The sequence below is a fragment of the Denticeps clupeoides genome, chromosome 3 (assembly GCF_900700375.1).
Source record: "Denticeps clupeoides chromosome 3, fDenClu1.1, whole genome shotgun sequence".
NCBI classification, from domain to species: domain Eukaryota; kingdom Metazoa; phylum Chordata; class Actinopteri; order Clupeiformes; family Denticipitidae; genus Denticeps; species Denticeps clupeoides.
Genome location: NC_041709.1, coordinates 11214980 through 11237090, shown reverse-complemented (window position 1 = coordinate 11237090; position 22111 = coordinate 11214980). Strand labels below are relative to the sequence as shown.

The 22111-nt window shown below is 43.9% G+C and overlaps 2 protein-coding genes across 6 annotated transcripts; one reads left to right on the top strand and one right to left on the bottom strand.

The window, feature by feature from the left end:
* The first annotated feature begins 3086 nt into the window (after positions 1-3086).
* On the top strand, positions 3087-12012 carry hexb (hexosaminidase B (beta polypeptide)). 4 transcript variants are annotated; one of them, XM_028971150.1, is made up of 14 exons: positions 3087-3397; positions 3512-3632; positions 4104-4169; positions 4258-4304; positions 4385-4495; positions 5268-5369; positions 5464-5596; positions 5738-5918; positions 6225-6311; positions 6414-6486; positions 8578-8761; positions 11125-11215; positions 11432-11536; positions 11677-12012. In XM_028971150.1, exons 6-14 carry the CDS (start codon positions 5274-5276, stop codon positions 11738-11740), a joined length of 1014 nt encoding a protein of 337 aa, XP_028826983.1. In that variant the 5' UTR covers positions 3087-3397; positions 3512-3632; positions 4104-4169; positions 4258-4304; positions 4385-4495; positions 5268-5273; the 3' UTR covers positions 11741-12012. The 4 variants fall into 4 exon arrangements, with proteins under 4 accessions (XP_028826983.1, XP_028826981.1, XP_028826982.1 ...); XM_028971148.1 differs by lacking the exon at positions 8578-8761 and adding an exon at positions 10516-10696 and having other exon boundaries at positions 3126-3397; positions 3481-3632; XM_028971149.1 differs by lacking the exon at positions 8578-8761 and adding an exon at positions 7315-7489 and having other exon boundaries at positions 3126-3397; positions 3481-3632.
* Positions 9174-18622, bottom strand: gfm2 (GTP dependent ribosome recycling factor mitochondrial 2). Of its 2 annotated transcripts, XM_028971143.1 has the most exons (20): positions 18415-18622; positions 18263-18335; positions 18116-18161; positions 17922-18019; positions 17159-17284; positions 16945-17033; positions 16772-16860; positions 16601-16661; positions 16331-16519; positions 15872-15952; positions 15590-15738; positions 15242-15382; positions 15062-15161; positions 14528-14717; positions 14290-14366; positions 13780-13918; positions 13332-13517; positions 13043-13158; positions 12787-12969; positions 9175-12379 (listed from the first exon to the last, which is right to left on the bottom strand). In XM_028971143.1, the coding sequence occupies exons 1-20, from the start codon at positions 18448-18450 to the stop codon at positions 12251-12253; spliced, it is 2298 nt and encodes a 765-aa protein (XP_028826976.1). In that variant the 5' UTR covers positions 18451-18622; the 3' UTR covers positions 9175-12250. The 2 variants fall into 2 exon arrangements, with proteins under 2 accessions (XP_028826977.1, XP_028826976.1); XM_028971144.1 differs by lacking the exon at positions 18116-18161 and having other exon boundaries at positions 9174-12379; positions 17922-18060.
* Positions 18623-22111: the final 3489 nt, after the last annotated feature.

The window sequence follows — 22111 nt, the reverse complement described above, 5'->3', positions numbered from 1 at the left end:
CCGCGAACGAGCGCTTTTTGGAGGGGAGGGGAGGGAAGGGAGGGGGGACGAGGAGGACCGTGTGCCGCTTCTGTTTGGGAAGTGATGTAGGAGGAGTATGCAAAGCTGGCTGGGGGGGTGGAAATCCAGTTTACCGACCGATCGGGTGATAAAACGATAGAAGAGTTTCGTTTAACCCGGCGCCATATGGCAGACATGTATATTAATATATCTGCACAGACGCATGTGGAATTTTGCGCGCTTTGAATGAAACGTGTAATTAAATGCCGAGCATCGTAATCTTAACACAAGCCAGTTATTTCAGCCAGTTGTAGTAATGGAATGATTCGATGCGGATAAAACGGCGTTTTTTCTGATGCGTTAAGCGCCGCGGTAATGAAACTGGGCTGTAGGTCATGAGCGACGGTGGGCAGGACTGAGACAGAATCTGCGACGCGTCCAGGATTTTGTTGTCAACGGCGCCTCCTGCTGGATGTGATGGGTACTGCGCAGAACACGCAACTTTTTCGACATGCTGCAGTGTCGAAAAGTGTCTTGCTCAGGGGACACAATGGTAGTAATGGTAGGGATTTGAACCTGGATCTTCTGGTTCATAGGTGGAGTGTGGTACCCACTAGGCTTCTACCTTCATGTGTGCAGCTGCAGCGTTCTGAATCAATCAAACATGCAAAAAGAAAATTTTAGGTTTATACATACAAAAAAACAAACATGTGTAGGTAAAAGACAACATTGTACAGTTAACACGACTAAAGGTCAGGTGAGAGAGGAGAACGTCATATATTATTAGACATTAATATAATAAATACGTAGTTGTTTTACATACATACACATAAATATCTCATAAATATGATCAGATGGGGTCGAAGAGGCTCCTTGGGAGAAGATGAGCCGCCTCAGATAATAACGGTGCTGTTGTGACAAATTTTGGAGACATTGATGAACACAATGGTCGTCTGAGATGTCGATGTTGTGTAAATTGATGCTGCAGTCTGCTGGTATAGTAACCTCACTATAACAAGAGCAGTGGTGGCCTGCAGGGACAGTGGTTAAGGTAACTAGGCAAGGATAAGGAAGTGGCCCTGTAATCAGAAGGTTGCCGGTTCGAACCGATCCGCCAAGATGCCACGGAGGTGCCTCTGACCAAAGCACCGTCCCCACACGCTGCTCCCCAGGCACCTGTCATGGCTGCCCACTGCTCACTAAGGGTGATGGTTAAAAGCAGAGGACACATTTCGTTGTGTGCACCATGTGCTGTGTATCACTATGACAATCACTTCACGTTCACTCAGTATCAGAGAGTTTTGAGCGTGACCAGTAAGACCAGTGGAAGTGAAGTTCTGTCAACAGTTCTGTTGGGTCATGGCGAGCATGTGTTTATATCTGCCACTCATCTGCTGAATGCAGGATCTATACTGCTTCCACCTACCTTATGCTTCTCTTTAGCAGATAAACAGAAGAGATGGACCCCTCTACTCTGTTTATTTAGTTAATACTATGTTATTCTGAGCCTGTTTCATTTTTCATTTGAAAACTTTTACATTCATACTTATTATGTTGTATATTCCTGTGTCTCATAAACTGGCTTTTAGGGACAAGAATGAATTGAGTATGTTTAAAAATGTGTAGAGCTGCACAGTTCGAATCCCGGCTCTGACCATGTCTGACCACGCCTATGAACCTTGAATAAAATGATGCAGTATTCGAGACAAAGAAGTCCTGAAAAAAAATCTCTGGGGGATGTAAACACACCTTCTTTTAAGGTGGTAAACCTACTGAATTTTGGAACTAGTGAATGGAATGAGGAATTTTTTTAAATTCCATATCAGATTTGATGCACCAGTGGCCATTGAAGGTGGTTCTTTTGTGTTCAAGTTTCAACTACATACATGTTAGACAGTACATAGTGAAACACAACAATGTTTCTCCAGAACCTGGTGCTACATGTAACATTTAAATAGTTACGTGCTGAAATAAAGATCACATATGGTGCATTAAATAAGAAGTTGTGTGTGTATCAGGTCAAAGAGGAAAGTCCCTGAGTGTTCAGGTGTCTGATGGCCTGTGGCAGTGAGGGCCCGAATGCTTCGATACCTTATCCCAGCTGGTAGGAAGGTGAAGAGTGCATGTGAGGTGAGTGTGGAGTCCTTCACAATGCCGGTGGCTTTCCTGATGCAGTGGATTTGGTACATGTCCATCATGGAGGGAAGAGAGACTCCCATAACTTTCTCGGCTGTCCTCACTATCCGCTGTAGGGTCTTGCCGTCTGATGTGGGACAGTTCCCAAACCAGACAGTGATGCAGCTGATCAGATTGCTCTTGTGGCAGTATGGGCTGTGGCTGCGATATGGGTTGATAATTCTAACGGTCAACCAAGCCCCAGATAGACACTCCCCAATAAAAGCTTAGTACAGGAAACAGGATGTTCATCCATTGGTTGTTCACTCCCACTTCTGATTGTGTCATGTCATTGGCGAACAGCAGGGTGTCATACCAGCAGGGTGAACTGCATTGGACTGAGCACACAGCCCTGAGGAGCTCCAGTAATCAGTGTGGTGGTGCTGGAGATGCTGCTTTCAATCCAGTTGCAGAGGGAGGTGTTCAGGCCCAGCAGGCTCGATCAGGTGCTGAGGAATTATGGTGTTGGGGCAGTGGTGGCCTAGCGTTTATGGAAGCGGTCCCGTAATCAGAAGGTTGCCGGTTCGAATCCTGATCTGTCAAGGTGCCACTGAGGTGCCACTGAGCAAAGTACCGTCCCCACACACTGCTCCCCGGGCGCCTGTCATGACTGCCCACTGCTCATTCAGGGTGATGGATTAAATGCATACTTAAGTTAATAATAAAAATAATGTATCTTTATCAGTTGAATGTAAACGTCAGTGTTAGAATGTGTTATTATTATTTCTTTCTTTTTTTAATTGCGAAAACCCAGTTTCCACATCTAGACAGCGTGGTCTGCCCACTCGCAATATGGCGGACGCTCTGACGTATTGCGTCACCGGAACACGCCCAAATTCACGCTGTGCTCATGGTCGCTCCACCCCCGGCCAGCCCACTTCCGTGTTTATGCCATTAGCTCCGCCTTCCCAGCCCATTTACTCCACCGGAGTCAGCTGGCAGACCAGAAGTGTGCCATGGCAGCGATGGGCGCTCTGTTGAAGTTCGGGGCTCTGCTGTTGGCGGCGGTGGCGGCCTGTGTGGCGTGGGAGGACGGCGACGTTTGGGACTACGACGGACACAAGCTGAAAGACTCGGACTTCTTGGCTCTCTGGCCGCTGCCGCAGAAAGTGCAGTCGTCCGCGGTGTCTTTTCAGCTGAGCGCTTCCCGTTTCCAGTTCACCCACGCCGAGGGCTCATCTGCGGGGTCCGACTGCAGTATCCTGCAAAATGCGTTTCGCAGGTAAACCGCCTCTCCGCGCTGACGTTCCGTTTAATGGCATGACGACGTGCGTGTGAGTGATTGATGGAACATCTGACGTGCAGATACTTTGATTATATCTTCGGCTTCACGAAGAAAGACCGGGACCAGCGCCGGAGGAATGCAGCCGGCAGTGAAGTGCTGGAGCTGCAGGTCGCGATCACGTCCCCCGACGCGGAGTGCGACGGGTTCCCGAGTCTGACGTCCGACGAGTCGTGTGAGTGTGGCGCGGCCCCATCTTCCGAGTCCTCTCCACCCGTAATCGCCTTTCTGACCCAGATTACCCAGTGCAGGGCTCGCCAGATGCACCAGAACCCACCTGTCCACACTGTTTCAGTTGCTACGGAGTTACAACTTCATTCCTCCTCAATCTCGCCGATTATAGCACAGGATCTTGGAGTCAGAGTGGACGCAAGTGACATTTGGGGTTAAACCTGTTAAACGAAAGCGCTTTAGCATTGAACAAGTGAGATCTGGCTAGTGGAAGAACGTCATGAACCACAGAAATACTACAGTGCAATCAAATAGGATTATTTTTTTGTACAGGAAACAGACCACGTAAATTTAAAAACGAATTTGAAGCACGGCAGTGTTAATGGATTCCACGTAGTAGCCTGCTGGGTTTAGCTGATCATAAATGTTCTGTGGGCTTATGACACAAATACGTGTTTTTCTTGTTCTTCTGCAGATGAGTTGTCAGTGGACCAGCCTTCGGCCGTTCTGAAAGCTCCAAAGGTTTGGGGAGCTTTGAGAGGTAAAGTTTTTTTTTTTTTTTTTCTTCTTCTTCATTTTCTTTAATTAAAACCCACGTAGATATTTTAACGCTTTTATTTCATTGTCAGGTCTTGAGACGTTCAGCCAGTTGGTGTATGAAGATGCATATGGCGCTGTGAGTGTTCATTTGCATTCTCTTTTGTAAGATGTCATTGCCATGACTAATGTGTTGAATTTTTCTGTCTTTCCCGGCAGAGGAACATCAATAAAACCGGGGTCTCAGATTTCCCTCGCTTTGCCCATCGGGGGGTCCTGTTGGACTCTTCTCGTCACTACCTGCCTCTCAAAGTGATCTTGGCTAATCTGGTGAGTCGGTCGTTCTTGCTGAGCGCTTCCTTCGGCCTGTGCAGTAGCGACATTGAGATCATGCGTCTGAAGCATAACGACTGAAAAAACACAAATTGACAAGGAAAAGGAAGTTGTAAGCCCAGATCACAGGTTTTGTGGCGGATCATAAACAGGTTCAGTCTTGTGACGGTCACATGGTGTCAGCAGAACTTCCTTCACTGTGTCAAGTCAGCTTTTCTCAAATGCAAACCTTAGATAATTGTACCTTATCATCTGAAACTTTTTTTTTTTTTTTGTGTATAAATTCAACTGAGCTGATATTGAAGTTCAATCATTTACAGAGTCGTAATTGCACCAATAGAATCCGCATGACGGAACAATGTCTCTGTTGGCACTGCATTCCTTTCACTGCTTGTGAGCTGACTTACGTTAGAGTCTGTAAAACATTTGGGTTACGTACTGATTAACATCTACATTTACTGAGATTTGACAGTATGAAATATCTGCCATGTTGCTCCTTACTACTTTTCTTAGCATGCCATACCATCATGAATAGAAATGTGAATTTACAGATGGATTCAAAAGATGGATGAATTGTGTTGTGGTATTACTGTATGGTTAAAAATTATGTCTGTTATAGACCACACTTACATGGAATGATACTGCATTATACACTGCAGATTTTTTTTACATCACTGAATCTGTCTTGCATAAATTGATAATGTTGCATAGCTTGAAGATTTTCCCACATGCTTCTTTGAGTTGATTTATTGCATGCATTTCCTGGCAGGAAGCCATGGCCATGAACAAGTATAATGTTTTCCACTGGCACATCTCAGACGACCAGTCATTTCCTTACGTGAGCCGCATGTTCCCTGACCTCAGCCAGAAGGTAAGTCTTGTGCAAAATTAGCACTTTGCGAGTGCATTTGCTTTTATCGATTTTCACTTGCACACCTTTCCTGTTTGGTGGCTCTTGGTGGTAGGGTTCATATCATCCATACACACATGTGTACACACCAGCTGATGTGAAGATGGTGATTGAGTTTGCCCGAATGAGGGGCATCCGTGTCATTGCTGAATTTGACACTCCAGGTCACACGCAATCCTGGGGCTTTGGTGAGTAAGGATGAGAGGTTTGATTGGTTTTGCGCTTTATTAAGGAATCCATTTGCAAGCAAGCTTATGAAAATGATGTGCTAATCGTTCGTTCATGGTAATTTAAGTAGTAATGATTAGCCTTTTCATTTTCTCTTCCAGGACAGAAGGATCTGTTGACCCCCTGCTACACAGGCAGCTCTCCTAGTGGCACCTATGGGCCTGTGAATCCTATCCTGAACACTACTTATGACTTCATGGCCGGTTTCTTTAAGGAGATCAGCACAGTGTTTCCTGATGCCTATGTGCACCTTGGTGGCGATGAGGTCGATTTCTCCTGCTGGTGAGCCACTAATTGGCATTAGACTCATGTGTAATCGCTTTTGTGACCGGGACACGGGCTTAGGCCTGTCCTCCAGTCATGAGAGGACAATGTCCACATTTACGCGTAGAGTTACTTTTATTGTCTAATCACCTACTGCAGTCGTTTGGAGGAGTTGGACTTTTTAGATGATGAGTGTTCCTTAGTTTTTATAACACCTTGAGGTATGTGACTAATCTGTTTGCTGTATCTTTCGGTCATTCACACAATTTTTTTTGTGTTACTGATTTCATTACATTTTCCCGAATTTCATAAAATCTTTATTAGGAAGTCCAACCCTGACATTCAGAAATTCATGGACCAGCAGGGCTTTGGAAAAGACTACAGCAAGTTGGAGTCCTTCTACATTCAGAGGTACTGTAAGCGTTTCCACTCCACAGCGGATCAGTCGGAAATGTGACCTTTCCACGGTTTCCCCACCTGCACAGTGGTAATCTGCCTGTCTACTGTCTGCAGGCTGCTGGACATTGTCAGTTCAACCGACAAAGGCTACATGGTCTGGCAGGAGGTGTTTGACAATGGAGTAAAGGTCGGTTGGGTGCTGTGGCCTACTCGATGATCATCAGAGATGGGAATATTTTAAAATTCTGTTTGGGATTGAAGATCTGCATTCATAATAATGTGGAAAAATGACTGTGGTGCTCTGATGGTCATATGTAGGTGAAATTGCGCAGGCTGCTTCTGCTAACATCTCCTTTAAATAATCGACTAATCTTGGCCTTTGTTACTATACCAAAAAACATATTAAAATAAGTAGATAAAATTGCCCTTCCTAATGCATTTACTCTTCTGGCTTTTGGAGCTTGCTTGTCTGGCCTTTTTTCAAGGCCTTTTTGGGGTTTTGATAACATTTTAGAAAGTTTGAATATTGTGAAAAGGTCATTTCTAGCCCCAAACCATTGATTGTAAAAATGAACCCACATTTCTCTGTAGTGAGTTTCCATTGACCATAAATAATATAATCTAATTATTGAAAATCCTGGTTTTCATTAGCTGTAGATTCTAATAGCCAAAATTTACCTTATATGTACACTTAACCCTAAATTGCTCCAGGGGGGCACCGTCCCTGTAACTACTGATTGTAAGTCGCTCTGGATAAGGGCGTCTGATAAATGCTGTAAACTGTAATGTAAAGTTATGAAAATTAATGACCTTTATCACAATATTAAACATTTTTTTTATAGATGTGTTCATACTTTCAATGAGCTAACTCTTTAGTTCAGTCATTGCTGCCTCTCAACACCTCTTACACTGACAGCCCAGTCATTAAAGTACCTTAAAGCATTGGCTGCTAGAACGTGGAACAAGCTGCTTGATTCGATCAGTGAGCAGCCAATAAGACATGTGGTTGTTGCAGTTGAATCAAAAGACGGTGGTGGAGGTGTGGAAGTCGTCTGAGCTGGAGGAGGAGCTATACAACGTGACTGGGGCAGGATACACCACCATTCTCTCAGCCCCCTGGTATCTAGACTACATTAGCTATGGCCAGGATTGGCAGAACTACTACAAGGTGGAACCCCTCACTTTCAAGGGTTAGTTTAGTAACCACCCCATCCTCTTCCTGTTGACCTAGAGAGATGTAGAGCATAGATAAGTACATTACTGGAGGCTGGCATTTTATTAGTTAGTCCAAGTGCTACTTTCTCCTAGCACTATTGGAAATGAGAAGACTTCACTGACAGGCTTCCTGAAAATAAAATGGAGGAAATCACTGAGCTGCGTTTGATTTTGCGGTAACTCCGTAACATGACTCACCAGCTATACTTTACTACTAATTCCACCTGGATCTGGGTGGAGGCATCATGATTGGGGAGGATTTTCCACGTTCTGTTCGCTTTCTCCCCCTGAGCATTGGTATTGAAGGGCTGTGTTGGTCCTTGGCTATCTTCCTCTAAAGCGTCCTCAGGTAATACTACCTTTGTTACACTATGTGTACAGCTGAACCCAGATGCCCTCACCTATGTATGGCAGGAGGATTTAAAGCTGAGCTGGCCTGAGTCTCTGCTCCCAGGTACCTTAAAGTAATGGCGTGCAGACGTATTACAAGGAGGAGTCCTCCTTGCACTTTCCTTTCAGTCGTATTAGTCAATTTTATATAGCGCCTGTAAGGGGACAGTCACTGGTTCGCTTCTGAAAAAAACACTTCTAGTTCCTTATTCCTGCATCAGAACTCAGGTTCAAGGCAAGTTCAAGTGAGCATTATTGACATTTCAGCTACATACATGTAACTGAAATGTTAATAAAGGGACACAGGACTGGTTGGTTTACCTCTTCATATATGGTCTTTTGGTAACCCTGAGTGTCTCCAGGGGGACTGTCCCTTTATCGAATGATTGTAAGTCGCTCTGGACAAGGGCCTCTGCTAAATGCTCTAAATGTAAATTGCTCTGGGCTGTTTTTTGTGTTCTCCCGTCAGAAACTGGGCCCAGGTCACTTTCTGTCGGGAGCAGTTCTGGTTGTCCTGGCCTTGAGCTGTTTTCTGTGTGTCTGTCTTGAAATCAGCCAGGAGGGTTTTTTTTTCTCCCATGTCTGCTTTCTGTTTGATTTCTGTTTGGGTGAAGGAGGCGCTTGTGTGAAACATGTCCTCAGGTATGCCACCTGTCCTGCTCTCTGTGTGCAGCTGAAGTCAGATGCCCTCATCCACGTGTGGATTTGGTATCAAGGCGGAGGATATAAAGCTGAGCTGGCCCGAGTCACAGCTGCTGGGTACACAGCGCTGGTCTCTGCTCCCTGGTACCTTAACATAATGTCGTACGGACAGGACTGGCAGACGTATTACAAGGAGGACATTCAGGATTTCAATGGTGTGTTTGCCCTTCAGAATGAGTATGCGAACAGTGATAGGTTTGTCTTTAGATTGCGGTCAATGGCTACAACATTTTTTGCAATGAATTAATCATGGTAAAAGTGCGGGAAAGCGGCCCATCTGTGTTTTGTTTACTTCCTGTGTGGCAACGGATGAAAATATTTAAACATGCAGAGTACCATTTTTTTGTGTCTGAAAAATGAATCATGATGTATTCATTGCAAAATGAACAATTTAATGTGTTTTTCTTAATGATCTACTGCTCCAGAAAAACACATCAGAACTAACCTTAATAGTTCATATATTGAATGCCTTTTATTGTCACTATACGCATGTGCATGGAGATTAAAAGCTACTCCTTCAGTGCAAACATGAATGTAGTAAATAGAGCAAGAAAATACAAATATGCAAAAACAAAATACAATAAGGGCCAGGGATTACAAAATGAAGTGTCAGCGTTATATACATATGGGAAGAATAAACTGAGTATGGCTTTATATACAGTGTATATTATATATAGTATGTGTGGGTTACATTATTGCATATATATTTCACATTGTGTGCAAGTATTCACAGCAATGATGAACATGTAGTGAGTGTTGGACTGTGAGAATAATGCTATTGAACTGTGTACAGATATTGCACAGTATTCAATGTTAATAAATATTGATATTGCACAGCTGGAGGATGGAAGAAAGGAAGTCTGGGGGTTCGGGCGTTCTAGTCAGTGCACGTGTGATTTTGGAGTGGTTATGGCTTTTGGGGGATTGTTTTTTTTTTTCTCTGCTGAGGCATCGGCAGATGTAGATGTCCATCAGCGAGATGAGAGGGTGGTCAATGATCTTCTGTGCTGCCTTTACTACTCTTTGAAGCCTCTCCCTGTCTGCCATGGTGCAGCTGCTATATCATACTGTAATACAGTATGTTGGCAGACTCTCAATGGATGAGCGGTAGAAGGTCAGCAGCAGGTTGAGTCCAGGTTGAGCTTTCTGAAGAAAGTTTAGCAAATGCTGAGCCTTCTTGATAATTGCTGTAATGTTGTATGTCCAAGAGATGTCAGCGGAGATCAGGGTGCAGAGAAACTGGTGATGTAAAGGAGGACTAAGTCAGTTCTGTGCCTCTTGAATTTGACTGATCTCCTTTTTTTGGTATTCAGAACCAATTGTTTTTTGAACACCAGGCTGTCAACTGCAGAACCTCCTTTACCTCCTCTCTCTCTCTCTTTCTCATCTATAGGGGATGTGTTGTATTTTGGAATATTTGCTGTAAATGTGCACTTAATGTGTACTATTTAATTCATTCGGTTGCATTGTTCTTGGCTCTCATAATTTTGGGAACCACAACACAAAGGTCATTCCAAATGACCCTCTTCAGCATCAGAATCAGACAGCTCCATCTATAAACCTTTATGCTCCATGATGTTACTGATCATAATCAACTATGCTGCAGCCTTTTTAAAGAATGTAATGATATGTGTCAAGAGTTGATTTTGCTTCTAGATCCCCAGAATCAGCCCACAGCTTTTTGTCATCGCCAGCATGGCTGCTCACTGCTCTGCTGCATGGTGCATGCTTTCCCCCACATCTGCCATGATATCTGTTTACCAACAGATTTCTATAAGAGCATAAAGAATCCATTCAATTCTGTCAGCTCATGGCTCTGCAGTCAGGAAGTGCCAGTTTTCAGCGGCTTTGGGGCACAAACGCAGCCCATGAGCCCTTAAGCTCTCTCTCACCTGTGTGTTTTGTGTAGCTGAAAATGGACACACTGATCCATGTGTGGAAGGGAAATGAGGCACAGTATCAGGCTGAGATGGCCCGTGTTACTGGGGCGGGGTACCGTACCCTGCTCTCTACACCCTGGTACCTAAACCGCATCAGCTATGGCCAGGACTGGCGGGACGCTTACAAGGCTGACCCCTGCAACTTCACGGGTGTGTGTCATACTTTCTGACCCCAGTGTGGAACAATTTCCCCCTGCATATGGTTTTTATGTGTGTCCAATAATAGTCCAATAGTCCACTTCGATATAAGCTGTTTTCAGGGTCATTGTTCATCAGCTCTCTGTCATTAACAGCGCTTTGTGTGTCCGGTGCTTTGCAAGGTTCCTGAGTGGAACCAAGCCGGTTCTCAAGGCTCAGTTTTATTGTATGGTTGAAGACTGAAATGCAGCTATTATCTAAAATCTGTGCTGTGTGAAGCCTGTTAGTGAAGTTGCTCATTAAGCAAGTCAAATTAATTCAAATGTTTGTCACTGTTAGGGTGCATTTTAAAAATGGCCAGCCATGTTGATCATATAATAAATGGCAAATAGTTGTGAAATTGCTGAAGTGTGTGTGTGACCCCAGGTTTTTGACCTCAGGTACTGATGCACAGAAGAAGCTGGTGATTGGTGGTGAGGCTTGTCTGTGGGGAGAGTATGTGGATGCCTCCAACCTCACTCCCCGACTATGGTGAGAAAGCAGCTCCCATTCTGCATTTCCTCCAACATGTTTATATTAATAAGGTATTTAATATGTATAAGAGCCAAGTCAAGACTGCCACATACAAATTGTGACACACTGCTGGACAATTTTTGTGAATTAAATGCTTAGGTTCTAGTGTGTGTGTGTGTGTGTGTGTGTGTGTGTGTGTGTGTGTGTGTGTGTGTGTGTGTGTGTTAATGCCAGGCCACGGGCCAGTGCAGTAGCTGAGAGGCTGTGGAGTGATCAGGGTGTGAGAGACATCAGTGACGCCTACGTCCGCTTGGTGCAGCACCGCTGCCGCATGGTTGAGTGAGTAAAGTGACCATTACCCTGCTATGCCCAAATAAATAAAAGCTATTTTTAAGATGATAAACAACTGAATTGTGATGTGAAATTTGCATTATAGTGGTGGTTTCTGCTGTCGGAAATCGTTTCTCTGTCTCATTCAGGAGGGGAATTCCAGCAGAGCCGCTTTTTACAGGATACTGTCGTCATGAGTACAGCGGTGTATGAGCACAACAGGACCCAAGCCAAAGAGATGAAGGGAGATCACAACCGCTTACACAGTACTCAGACCAATCAGAAATCACCTTATTGGGTGACCTCATCTTGCCATGATCTGTCTACCGTTTTTTAATTTGTCTAGACTTGTTAAAATTGCACTGTTCTACAGATCACTGTACACTTTTTTTTTTACATTTGTATTATTGAATAAACTATGGTTAAATGGGAGGTCAGAATAGGTGACAGGGTTTATATTAAAATAAAAGTGATTATGAAGTAGATGTGTTGTGTTTTGTCCTGTTTTATTTATGTTTGCAGTAAAAATGCTATACATGCATTTCCTTTTAATATTGAAGACACCAGAACTACTATGTTGGAATAAAGGTATACAACCATTGGTCAGAATTGTCAAGCTGCTTGGCTCAGCATTGATCCCTCCTGAATCCACAGCCCTAGTTCTTGTGTTTTTTTTCACTGCATGGCCCCATCTGTGCTCCATGCTTAAAGGCAGCAGGATGTTCATGCTAAACCTGCCATCTTGCTGAGTAATGCATTCTGGTCCTGGGCGTTCATAGCTTCATAGCTGGACAGCTCCAGTGAGAAAGTGGCATTCCCAGAAGTTAGTGTTCGCAGGGCTGTGGAGTATCCCTATAGTAGAAGAACAGACACAGTTAGAAGAAAAAAAATCATCATATTTAGCTGCATTTACAGAGCTTAGCCGCTTTATAGACATGAGCTATGGTCTACTGTGCAGTATTAATTTATTAATTTGGATTAAATTTTATGTATAGTGAAAGTAAAGTGATAGTGCACACACTGAAATGTGTCCTCTGCTTTTAACCATCACCCTTGGTGAGCAGTGGGCAGACATGAAAGGCTCTGGGTAGCTGTGTGTGGGGACAGTGCTTTTCTTAGTGGCACATCAGTGGTTCAAGGTGGCCCGCTCATGTGTTTACATTATATCATTTAATATTAAACACTATATTTAATGCTAGGTCATGATAAATTACAGAGATTCCGATTTCTTTAAAACGCACACACATACCAATACATACCATCATCTCAGCTAGTGGAACAGTAGCCAGCAGGACCTTGTTGTCATAACGACTCTGAACATCACACACAGCCCCCCGGCGTTGGGCGAGATCGGCAAGCACAGAACTCAGATGCTCCTCTCCCACAGTCACCTCCAGTGACATCATCGGCTCTAATAACTGTCCTCCGGCCTGCTTCAGAGCCTACATACATAATCCATCAAACATTACACATCATAGGAACAGAGGCATAGAACATAGAGTTTGGAGCATCTACCTTGAGCATGCAACGGGACACGCAGGCAGACACCATGGCCATGGAGGTTCCTGGTTCTAGGGTGACGTTCTGGATTATGGTACCTACTCCCTGCACCGGGTAGCCCAGCAGCGGCCCTGGTGCAACAGGCAACACAGTGCAAGTGATAAGAAGCAGATGTAACCTCGCATCAACAACTACATTTTGCTGTACCTTACAGTTTTCTTTGAATCCACAGCGAAAAGTACCGTATTTAAATTTTTAAAAATTTAAATATGGCAACACCTGGCTTTTCAGCTCACAGGCCTACCTTGTAGATGAGCACTCTGGACACCATTCTCTACAGCGCTCCTGATATCTGCAGCTAGCTGCCCCTCTACGTCCTCTTTGTAGGTGATGTCACAGGAAGCGCTGTGCGAAAATTCATCTAAGGGTCTGACGGAGAGTGCAACAGTCACCACGTGCCTCTTCTCCCCCAGAGTGCGGTCCAGAATGTCTATGGGACAACACATTATCTACAAATTTTCTGAGCAGTTGGTCATGCAGAGTACTGATAACATTCAGTCTGTGGATTTCAAACAGCTGGAGAAAGAACGCAGGGAAATGTCCTCAGACTTGTTGACAGTGATTTCCCTTATCAACTCAAGGGCCAAAAACAGAAATAGGTACTGTATCAAACTAGGTGACCTTTAACCCTACTGAAGAATGAAAAGACGTTTGCATGTCTGACAGGGCTGGCCTGCTGCCTGTGATCTAACCTGTGGTGCTGGCTGATCGGAGGATGGTCTCCCTGTAGGCCACCTGCAGAGGACCCAGGTGAGTCTCGATGCCAAACTCTCTCCGGATGCGGTCATGAATGATCTGAATGTGAAGTTCTCCCATGCCGCTCAGAATGGTCTAAGAAAGCAAAATGAAGGAGGAGGAAAGAGATCAGAAGTAACGGATCATGTCAATTTTTCAACCACAGGATGATTTTCATGGCACTATGCACGATGTAGAACACAGAATTTTATTTGTCACATACATAATCATACATGGTATGATATGCAGTGAAATGCTTTTTGCGACTGCTACAGACCACAGTATTGCAAATGTTGCAAGTATACAATTAACCAATATGCAAATATTGCAAACATAACCAAAAATTACACTTTAACTTTATGTCTTTAACATAAAATATGTGTAACTGGTAGGGTGAAGGTGTGCAAATGAGTGAAAGGCAATGTTTAAAAAAAATAAATAAATAAAGAGCAGTAAATTAACTGTACCTGTCCTGAGTCAGGGTCAATGTGAACTTTCAAGCTGGGGTCCTCCCTTTGAAGGCATGTGAGTGCATGGTCCAGGTCTACATAAACCATGTAATCAATAGAATAGAAGATGTTAGTAACACTTACATAGCTTACGCATAGTTTACCATTAACACAAAACCGTTTAATGTTAAAACAATAAGTGCAAGTAGTATGATTGGTGCATGGTGAATACGTAGATAATTGAGCAGGACCTCACCCGCCTGTTTGGCCATGGATGGTGGCTCAATGGTACAGAAGAAAACTGGCTCAGGCACCTCCACCCCTGCCAGCACCAACTCAGATGCCTCCCTGCCAGGATTCATCTTCCCCTCTGACTCTTCCTGAGCTCGACGGGCCGCAGCCACTGCTGAGGCTTTAGAGGAAACTATGGTGTCACCGGTGACCGTCTAAAACAAGTTAGTCACATTGTGTTTACTGGACCAAATGATGAGCACAACACATATCTAAATCAACAGTAGTAGGGACAAACAATTTCACTACATTAATTAATATTATTAATGACTTAAAACACTACCTAACACTTTATTTAGGTTAAAAGCAATAGATATGGTAACACATTCACCTATGAACCAAAAGACCACAAAGTCACTGGTTCAAATCCTTCACTACCATTGTGTTCCAGGGAGACTGTCCCTGTAACTACTGAACGTAAGTCACTCTGTATAAAGAGTGAATGACAAATGCTGTAAATGTACAAAGGATTAAATGACCTATCCTTAAAGTCCACTACCTGTTTGAGGCCGACAGTGACTGCAATGTTCCCGGCAGTCAGAGATTGGAGCTCTACATGCTGATCAGCAAATGGCAGCAACAGTCGACTCATTCTCTCTCTGTAGCAGAGAACATAATGTTTTTTTCAAGTTAATAATGCCATATTTTCCTGAGATTCAGCTAAAGTAATAGAACCTACGTTCCATTGCGGTTGAGGTTGTAAACCGAAGACTGGGGTTTCATGGAACCAGAGTAAATCCTGACGAACACAAGAGGTCCTCTCTGCTTATCGTGGAGCACTTTAAATGCAAGAGCGCACAGGTCATCCTTATACCAGCGTCTGTTAGAAAAACATGAAACTGCTTGGCAAGTCCCACCAAAAACAAAGCTTAACAGGCTTAAAGTGAAATTTCAAGCGAACCCTGAGAATGAACTGTTTCTAGGTTTAATGTGTTCACTGTATCATCTGTTTGCTATTTTAAGTCACTTTGGATGAGTGTGAAATGAATGTGCGTATCTAAATGTAATGTTAGCAAAGTGAACTCACACCAGGTCATGGTGTCTCTCATTGGGGGCAGGCAGGTAGGCAGTAATGGCATCGAGTAGTGGCTGAACTCCCTTATTCCTCAGGGCGCTGCCACACAGAATGGGCACAGCCTTCTGGGCCAACGTGATCCGGCGCACTGCTTCCTGAAGCTGTGAAATATGCAAATGCACATATTCACAAACAAGCGTGTACACATAAATGCATCATAGCTGACCATATACAACACACACATATAGAGCATCTGGAACTTTTAGCCGGTCAGAATTTTTTATTTTTACTTACTCTCCCAGGAGGAATGGCATCAAAATCCTCACTAAACTCCTCGAGCAACAGTCCAGCAAACTCATCATCCAGATCAGCCACCTGCTCGCTCACACACACATATAGCAGCCATCACCTACTGTTCACTGTACAATGAGCTTAGAAAAGTCCTAGCTAATCATACCCACAAAGATAAATATACACTTCGGCGGCATCTTTAAGTTCTTATTAGTAACACAGCAGGTCAGAATTAGACATTTAGATACATCTAAAATATACAATTAGATATGTTTGCATTAGCCTGAGAATCATCTAGCAGGAATCCCAAAGAATACTAATAAAGACTAGGAATATTTGGGGTATCATTTGAGAGTTGACAGCATCGTTAAGCACAAAATATATCTTGACAGTAAATCACAGCATCTGTTAAAAAGCTGCAAGTATTCCACTGCCATGAGTCGGTAGGGTTACATTCATTACCTGTTCTATAAGCGCCCCCCTGGCTTCGCTGGCATGGTGCAGCAGCTCAGGGTCGTCTGAACTCCCCAGCGCTTTGGTGTTAAAGTCGTGTCCGCTGTCGTGCCAGGAACTCCCAGGATGCCACATTATCCGCTCTTTTGTAACTAAGTCCACCACCCCAGTGAAGTTTTTACCACTGCCTATAGGAATCTGTGGAGGAATGCATTAGGATGAGAGCTCCTCATGCACTCGAGAGTAATGCACAGCATAGGGCAGTTATTTGATTCATACCTGCAGAAGAATTGGGTTGGCTTTCAGTTTCTCCTTTATGCTCTCAATGGAGTATTCCAAACTGTGAACACGTTTATAAAAACAGGGTTAAAAGCAGATTAGAACATGGTAATGCCAACAGCAATAATAATAATAATATCACGTGAACGTCGCAATGGTCATATAAATTACCTAGCCCCTGGCTTGTCCATCTTGTTCAGAAAACACACACGTGGAACCTGGTGCTTGTCTGCTTGGCGCCACACTGTCAACGTTTGGGCCTAGATATACATACAGACATGGGGACTAATAAAACACAATTTCCTGCAGCTGTGCGGAAAAACGTAGGCCTGGCGCTGCCCTACCTCGACGCCAGCCGAGGCATCGAACACAGCCACAGCCCCATCCAGGACCCTGAGCGCTCTCTCCACCTCCAGAGTGAAATCCACATGCCCTACACGATCAGCCAATCAGAAACAGAAACTATCAAATTCATCAACCAATCCACCGGCACACAGAATGACAAGATGCCTTCACGCATTACAGTGTGTTTCAGTGACAGGAAGTGAGCGTGTGTACCCGGCGTGTCAATGAGGTTGATTCTGTGCTGTTTCCAGTCGAAAGTGACTGCTGCCGACTGGATGGTGATCCCTCTTTCTCTCTCCTGGGCCATGAAATCAGTCACTGTGTCACCATCATCCACGTCTGTAGACCATGAAGGAGAGTTGTTTTTAACCCAGTGACAACCAGCCACCCAGGGCTTTTCCAAAGCATTGTGTACAGGCCTGTTTTTTTTCTTTTTGTGGGAACATGGATGTGTGTTACTATTTCTTTTTACATGTGACTTCCGTAACGTTCATATTGATATATGATGAAACCTATAGTTCAGGGTTCTTACATTTTTTTTGAAAATAATTAGTAATGACTTTTCAATTACTGTGAGGCACATTTTCATGACCATACATTCTCTGAAGTTTTAAACAATGTAAATGTAGCAAAACATTTCTTGCGCAGTCTTACGGGAACTAAGTACCTTGTTATACATTCATGTGTCAACGCAATTTCAATGACTTTTCCATAACTTTATATGTTTATTTCATGGCCTGAAAAATTCTCTTTTCAAATTCCATGACTTTTCCAGGTTTCGGGTGAGAGTAGGAACCCTGCTAATGGTATAAATTGGCCAGAAAAGATCAATGCTCAACCACCTCAAATTCACACCACTTTACTCCCAAATAGCAACTACTTGAGTCTTGCTCTCGCGATGCTTCTTCTTCAGCTCCAGGACTCTACACCTGTGTTTATCGTCCCTGTTGTGTCACATCCTATCCGTCCACCTTACCTCCCAGGGCTCTGGTGTAGCCGGAATAATACAGCATCCGCTCCGTTGTGGTGGTTTTACCGGCATCAATGTGAGCCATGATGCCAATGTTACGGATTCTTGACAGAAAGAGCGAGATGTGGAGAGAGATGGAGTTTTACTGAGGAAATTACAGCAAAGATACATTTTCAGACTCGTTCTACGGCAGAACTCACTTTGATATGTCTGGATTAAGCACAGCTCTAAGAGATTTAACATCATCTGGAAAAAAGCATGGAATTCTAGTAAGAAACTGTAATTATTATATTAGTAATGAATTTGTTCGTCTTGTGGTCATTGAATATAATAAAACCCGAATTCACCTGGCAAAATCCTGTAGCTTCTTTTTCCTTGCCATCTACAGTTTTGAGCTCCATTCTTGCAGGCGCAGGCCAGCTTCAGGAAGAAAGTAAGAAACAAAAAATTAGCTTTCATTCAGGCATTTAGATTTCGGTTGATTTCGGGAGTCGCTCACCCCCCGCAGGACGCTGAACGTCACCCCGAACCGCATGTTCAGACCGCGTTTAAAGTGGCTTCAGCCAGTGCGATTCAGGCTCTTTAACGAAGAACGCGTTGGGGCCATTAAATATACCGCTGAATAAACGCGTCAGGCGACGCGACGCCGCCGAACTCCCGCGTCCCGTTGACTTTTCCTTGCATTCCTCGTACGGCCGCGTCCTCGTGACACATGTCCGTAAGAAACAAGCGCCGCGGACATTTCAGTTCCGTCTGGGGCTTTATAAATAGTTACGTTTCTCATACAAAACAGTATGGAACGGAACACATTCATTCGATTACGAATTATATTCCTAAGAAGATGTATGAAACTGGTACTTAATAAAGCGCCCATTTTTACATGTATGGCATTTGGCAGAGCGATTTACAACGTTAAAATCGATGAAGTAGTAAGTTCTGGACCCCCAACTATGAATACAATCTTTTTATTCACTATGTTGTAGTTTCCGACAATAAGAATGTTACAAGTTAAACTAAATATTCTATGAAGAGGAAAGTCTTGAGCTGCCGTTTGAAAATACTCCGTGACTGAGCTGTTCCGACCTCGAAGGGAAATTCATTCCACCACCGAGGGGCTGAGACAGAAGAGTCTAGATGAGCATCTTCCTTTTACCTTCAGACATGGAGGGACCAGGCCACCAGATGGCGCCACCAGATGTCTTCTCGCAGGAGACACCAACGCAGTCAGTACAGAGGTTCATGTAGAGGCTTTCATCGAAATGGGGTTTAAAACGACACCATGCTGTGTTTTAAACCCATTAAAGAGCAAGGATTGTGGTCAAGTGAGAGCGTGCTAGAGTGTGTGTTTAACAAGGGTCGCGAAGCCCCCACCGCAGACACTTCCTAAACCGAACATAAACCCAAGAGGAGCTGTGATTTGAAAAGGTTAAGAAGATGTCTGTCTCCTATCCATCCCCCTGCCAGAGCCTAATGAGCTTGTTAGTGTGCTTGTGTGTTCCATGCTGCTCTCCCTGAGGGCCACGTTGCACCGCCACCTCACAGAGGCCTGTTAGGGCGCTCGGCACACTCCTTTCACAACTTAACGTGAGGAGAATCAAGGCCCTGTGTGTGAATGTCAGTCTTTTCCAAATATAATCTCTGCCCCCCCCTCCCGAGTGCACTTAAGAGGAACGGAAGCACATGCTTCCCAGCATACATGCAACCGAGGGAACGCGGTGTGCTAATTCGCGAAACGTGAAATGTGCGGGGGAAACTGGGTTGCTGCTCGCTTCCCTGCCACCACCCTTGGGGGTGTTAAGACTGGGGAGGATCACACCCCCCACCGCCCCTTCCCATTCTGTCGATGTCGTTAACACGGCTCAAAGGCACACAAGGCTCATTTTAGAAGCTTTGACCCCCGTGGCTGCAGTTCATGCTTTTCAGATGCGAGTACTTGTGCTCGGCTTCCTTGCCAAATCTGTCCGTCCTGTGCTCCTCCATCACAGTCTGGTATGGAGCGGTCGCTGAACTGCAGAGAAGGTTGTCCCCCTGCCCTCCATCCAGGAGAACCAATAAAAGTTCATCACAGATCCCTTTTTGACCTGCTGCTCTCTGGTAGAGAACATTGAAGCCTGCAGGCCAGGACCAGCCGACTCGAGAACAATTTCTTTCCCCTCACAGACACCCTCAGCTCAACTGTTGCACTGCACTTTATGTACACCTGTGATATATAGTCTTTAATTCATTTTATGTATATAAAAGATTTAACTATATTGTTAATCATGTTGTTTCATACTCGTGTGCTTGATTAAACTCCTTGGATGCATTTGCCTACACACTTGGCCAATATTTCTTATTATGGACTATTTATGACTATAGTGGACTATATATTATGTATTATATTATGGACTGTAGTATGTTTTTAACTGAAGTGTGAGGTGTGGCGCTAAGTATAGAGAAAATATATTCCTCCATAAATTACAATAACAAGAACAAAGGAACTCATCACAGCAGATGAAGGTAACAGTAAGAACTTTACTTCCTTTGGTGCTTGCAAAAAAACAAACAAACAAAAAAAAAAATATTCTCATGATGCTGAAATGGCAATCTAGACAGTGTATTAAAATGGCAGCACTAGTGAATTAAAAAAAGAAAAAAAAAATCATATAATAAAAGCACTAATAAATTACTAGCATAGCTTTTAAATGTGACATAACAGAGGCACAGATACAGCATCTGCCACACAACTCAATTCAGCTTGAGGTAAGTCAGGGGTCTGCAGAGCCTCAGACAGACACAAAGTTCATATTTAAAGAAAAGAAAAACAGTGCTGCTCTACACAGATGGAAAGCTGATGAGGATGAATAAAGAGGTATGGGCCAGTGTGGTGGGAGAAAGCTGACCTGGCTGGAATTCTCCCCTGACATGGGGGGGGGGGTAGATATTTTTGCAGAATATCTTGTGGTTAAACTCAAGTGAAAAATGTTTTCTGAACAAGATCTATGCGGCAGACACGTCGGGTCAAACCAGCCAGGAAAATATGAACGAGCAACAACACACATGCTTTTGTAAATACAAATGAAGGCGCAGCGTTTCTAAAAGCTCACTCGGCCCCCAAGGCCAATGGGTCACCCTGTGCGACGGCTCCAGTCACAATCCCCACGGCGCCATAACCCACACGCTCAGGCACTTGGAAGGAGTGCAAGTCCTGACTGTTTCAACTAGCACCTATCACAGGACCATATCGAGCTACGGAGGCATCTACTGCATCTTCTGAAGTGAACGTGTGCGAATAAAACTGCTCAATAGCGCAACAGCACTGACCTGAGAGAACATGTGAGAGGGCAACCTTGACCCCAGCCCCGTATTTTTAAATCCCATAAAATCCCAATTCCAAACCTCCTAACCACGTCCAACTGTAACAGACACCCTGTATGGTAACGTTAATCCACACGCAGAAGACTTGTTTAAAAAGCGTGGGACTAAACCGCATTTCAGTGACTGTGAATGGACTTGGTAGGTCCTCTCCCAAACAAAAAAAAAACGTGAGGGGTGCTCTTAACACTGTGCTTCATTTACTGTGATACAGTTGTGCTAAACTAACAGCAAGTGCAAGGATGTTAAATGTAACCTCAGGAATAAAAAGAGTCGTTAAATTGAGTTTTTAAAAGAAGGAATAAAGGAAAATACAACAAAAGGAACTCAAAGTGACAAATTTGTTCATGAATCAGGTTGGCAATAAGTAGCTGCACTTCATGGAGAGAGGCGAATAATAATAATAAAAAAAAAAAAATAAAAATAATAATCTGTCTCATTCTCCAGCCACACCCTCCATCTGTTATGGACATGCGGGTCCAAAATACCAAAACCAACCTGTTACACAACTGAACAATTCATCACAATAGAGACTAAGACGATTGTCTGGCTCACATATGATGCACTTCTGCCTTGGCAAAAAAAAGCTGTGACAACCCCCACTGTTACAACTACAAAATATCCACAAATGTCACAGTATTATTATGAGCATGAGAGAGAAAGAGAGGGAGGGGAGGGGAGGAGGGGAGAACGGCATTTGCCTGGAAGTCTGGACCCACAAACATGACACTTTGAAGCTAGTGGTCATGGTAACTGCACCCTTTTTGAAGAGAACGGATATTTACAGATAATTGTAAAAAAAAAAAAAAAAAAAAAATAAAAAAAAAAAATAATAATAATTT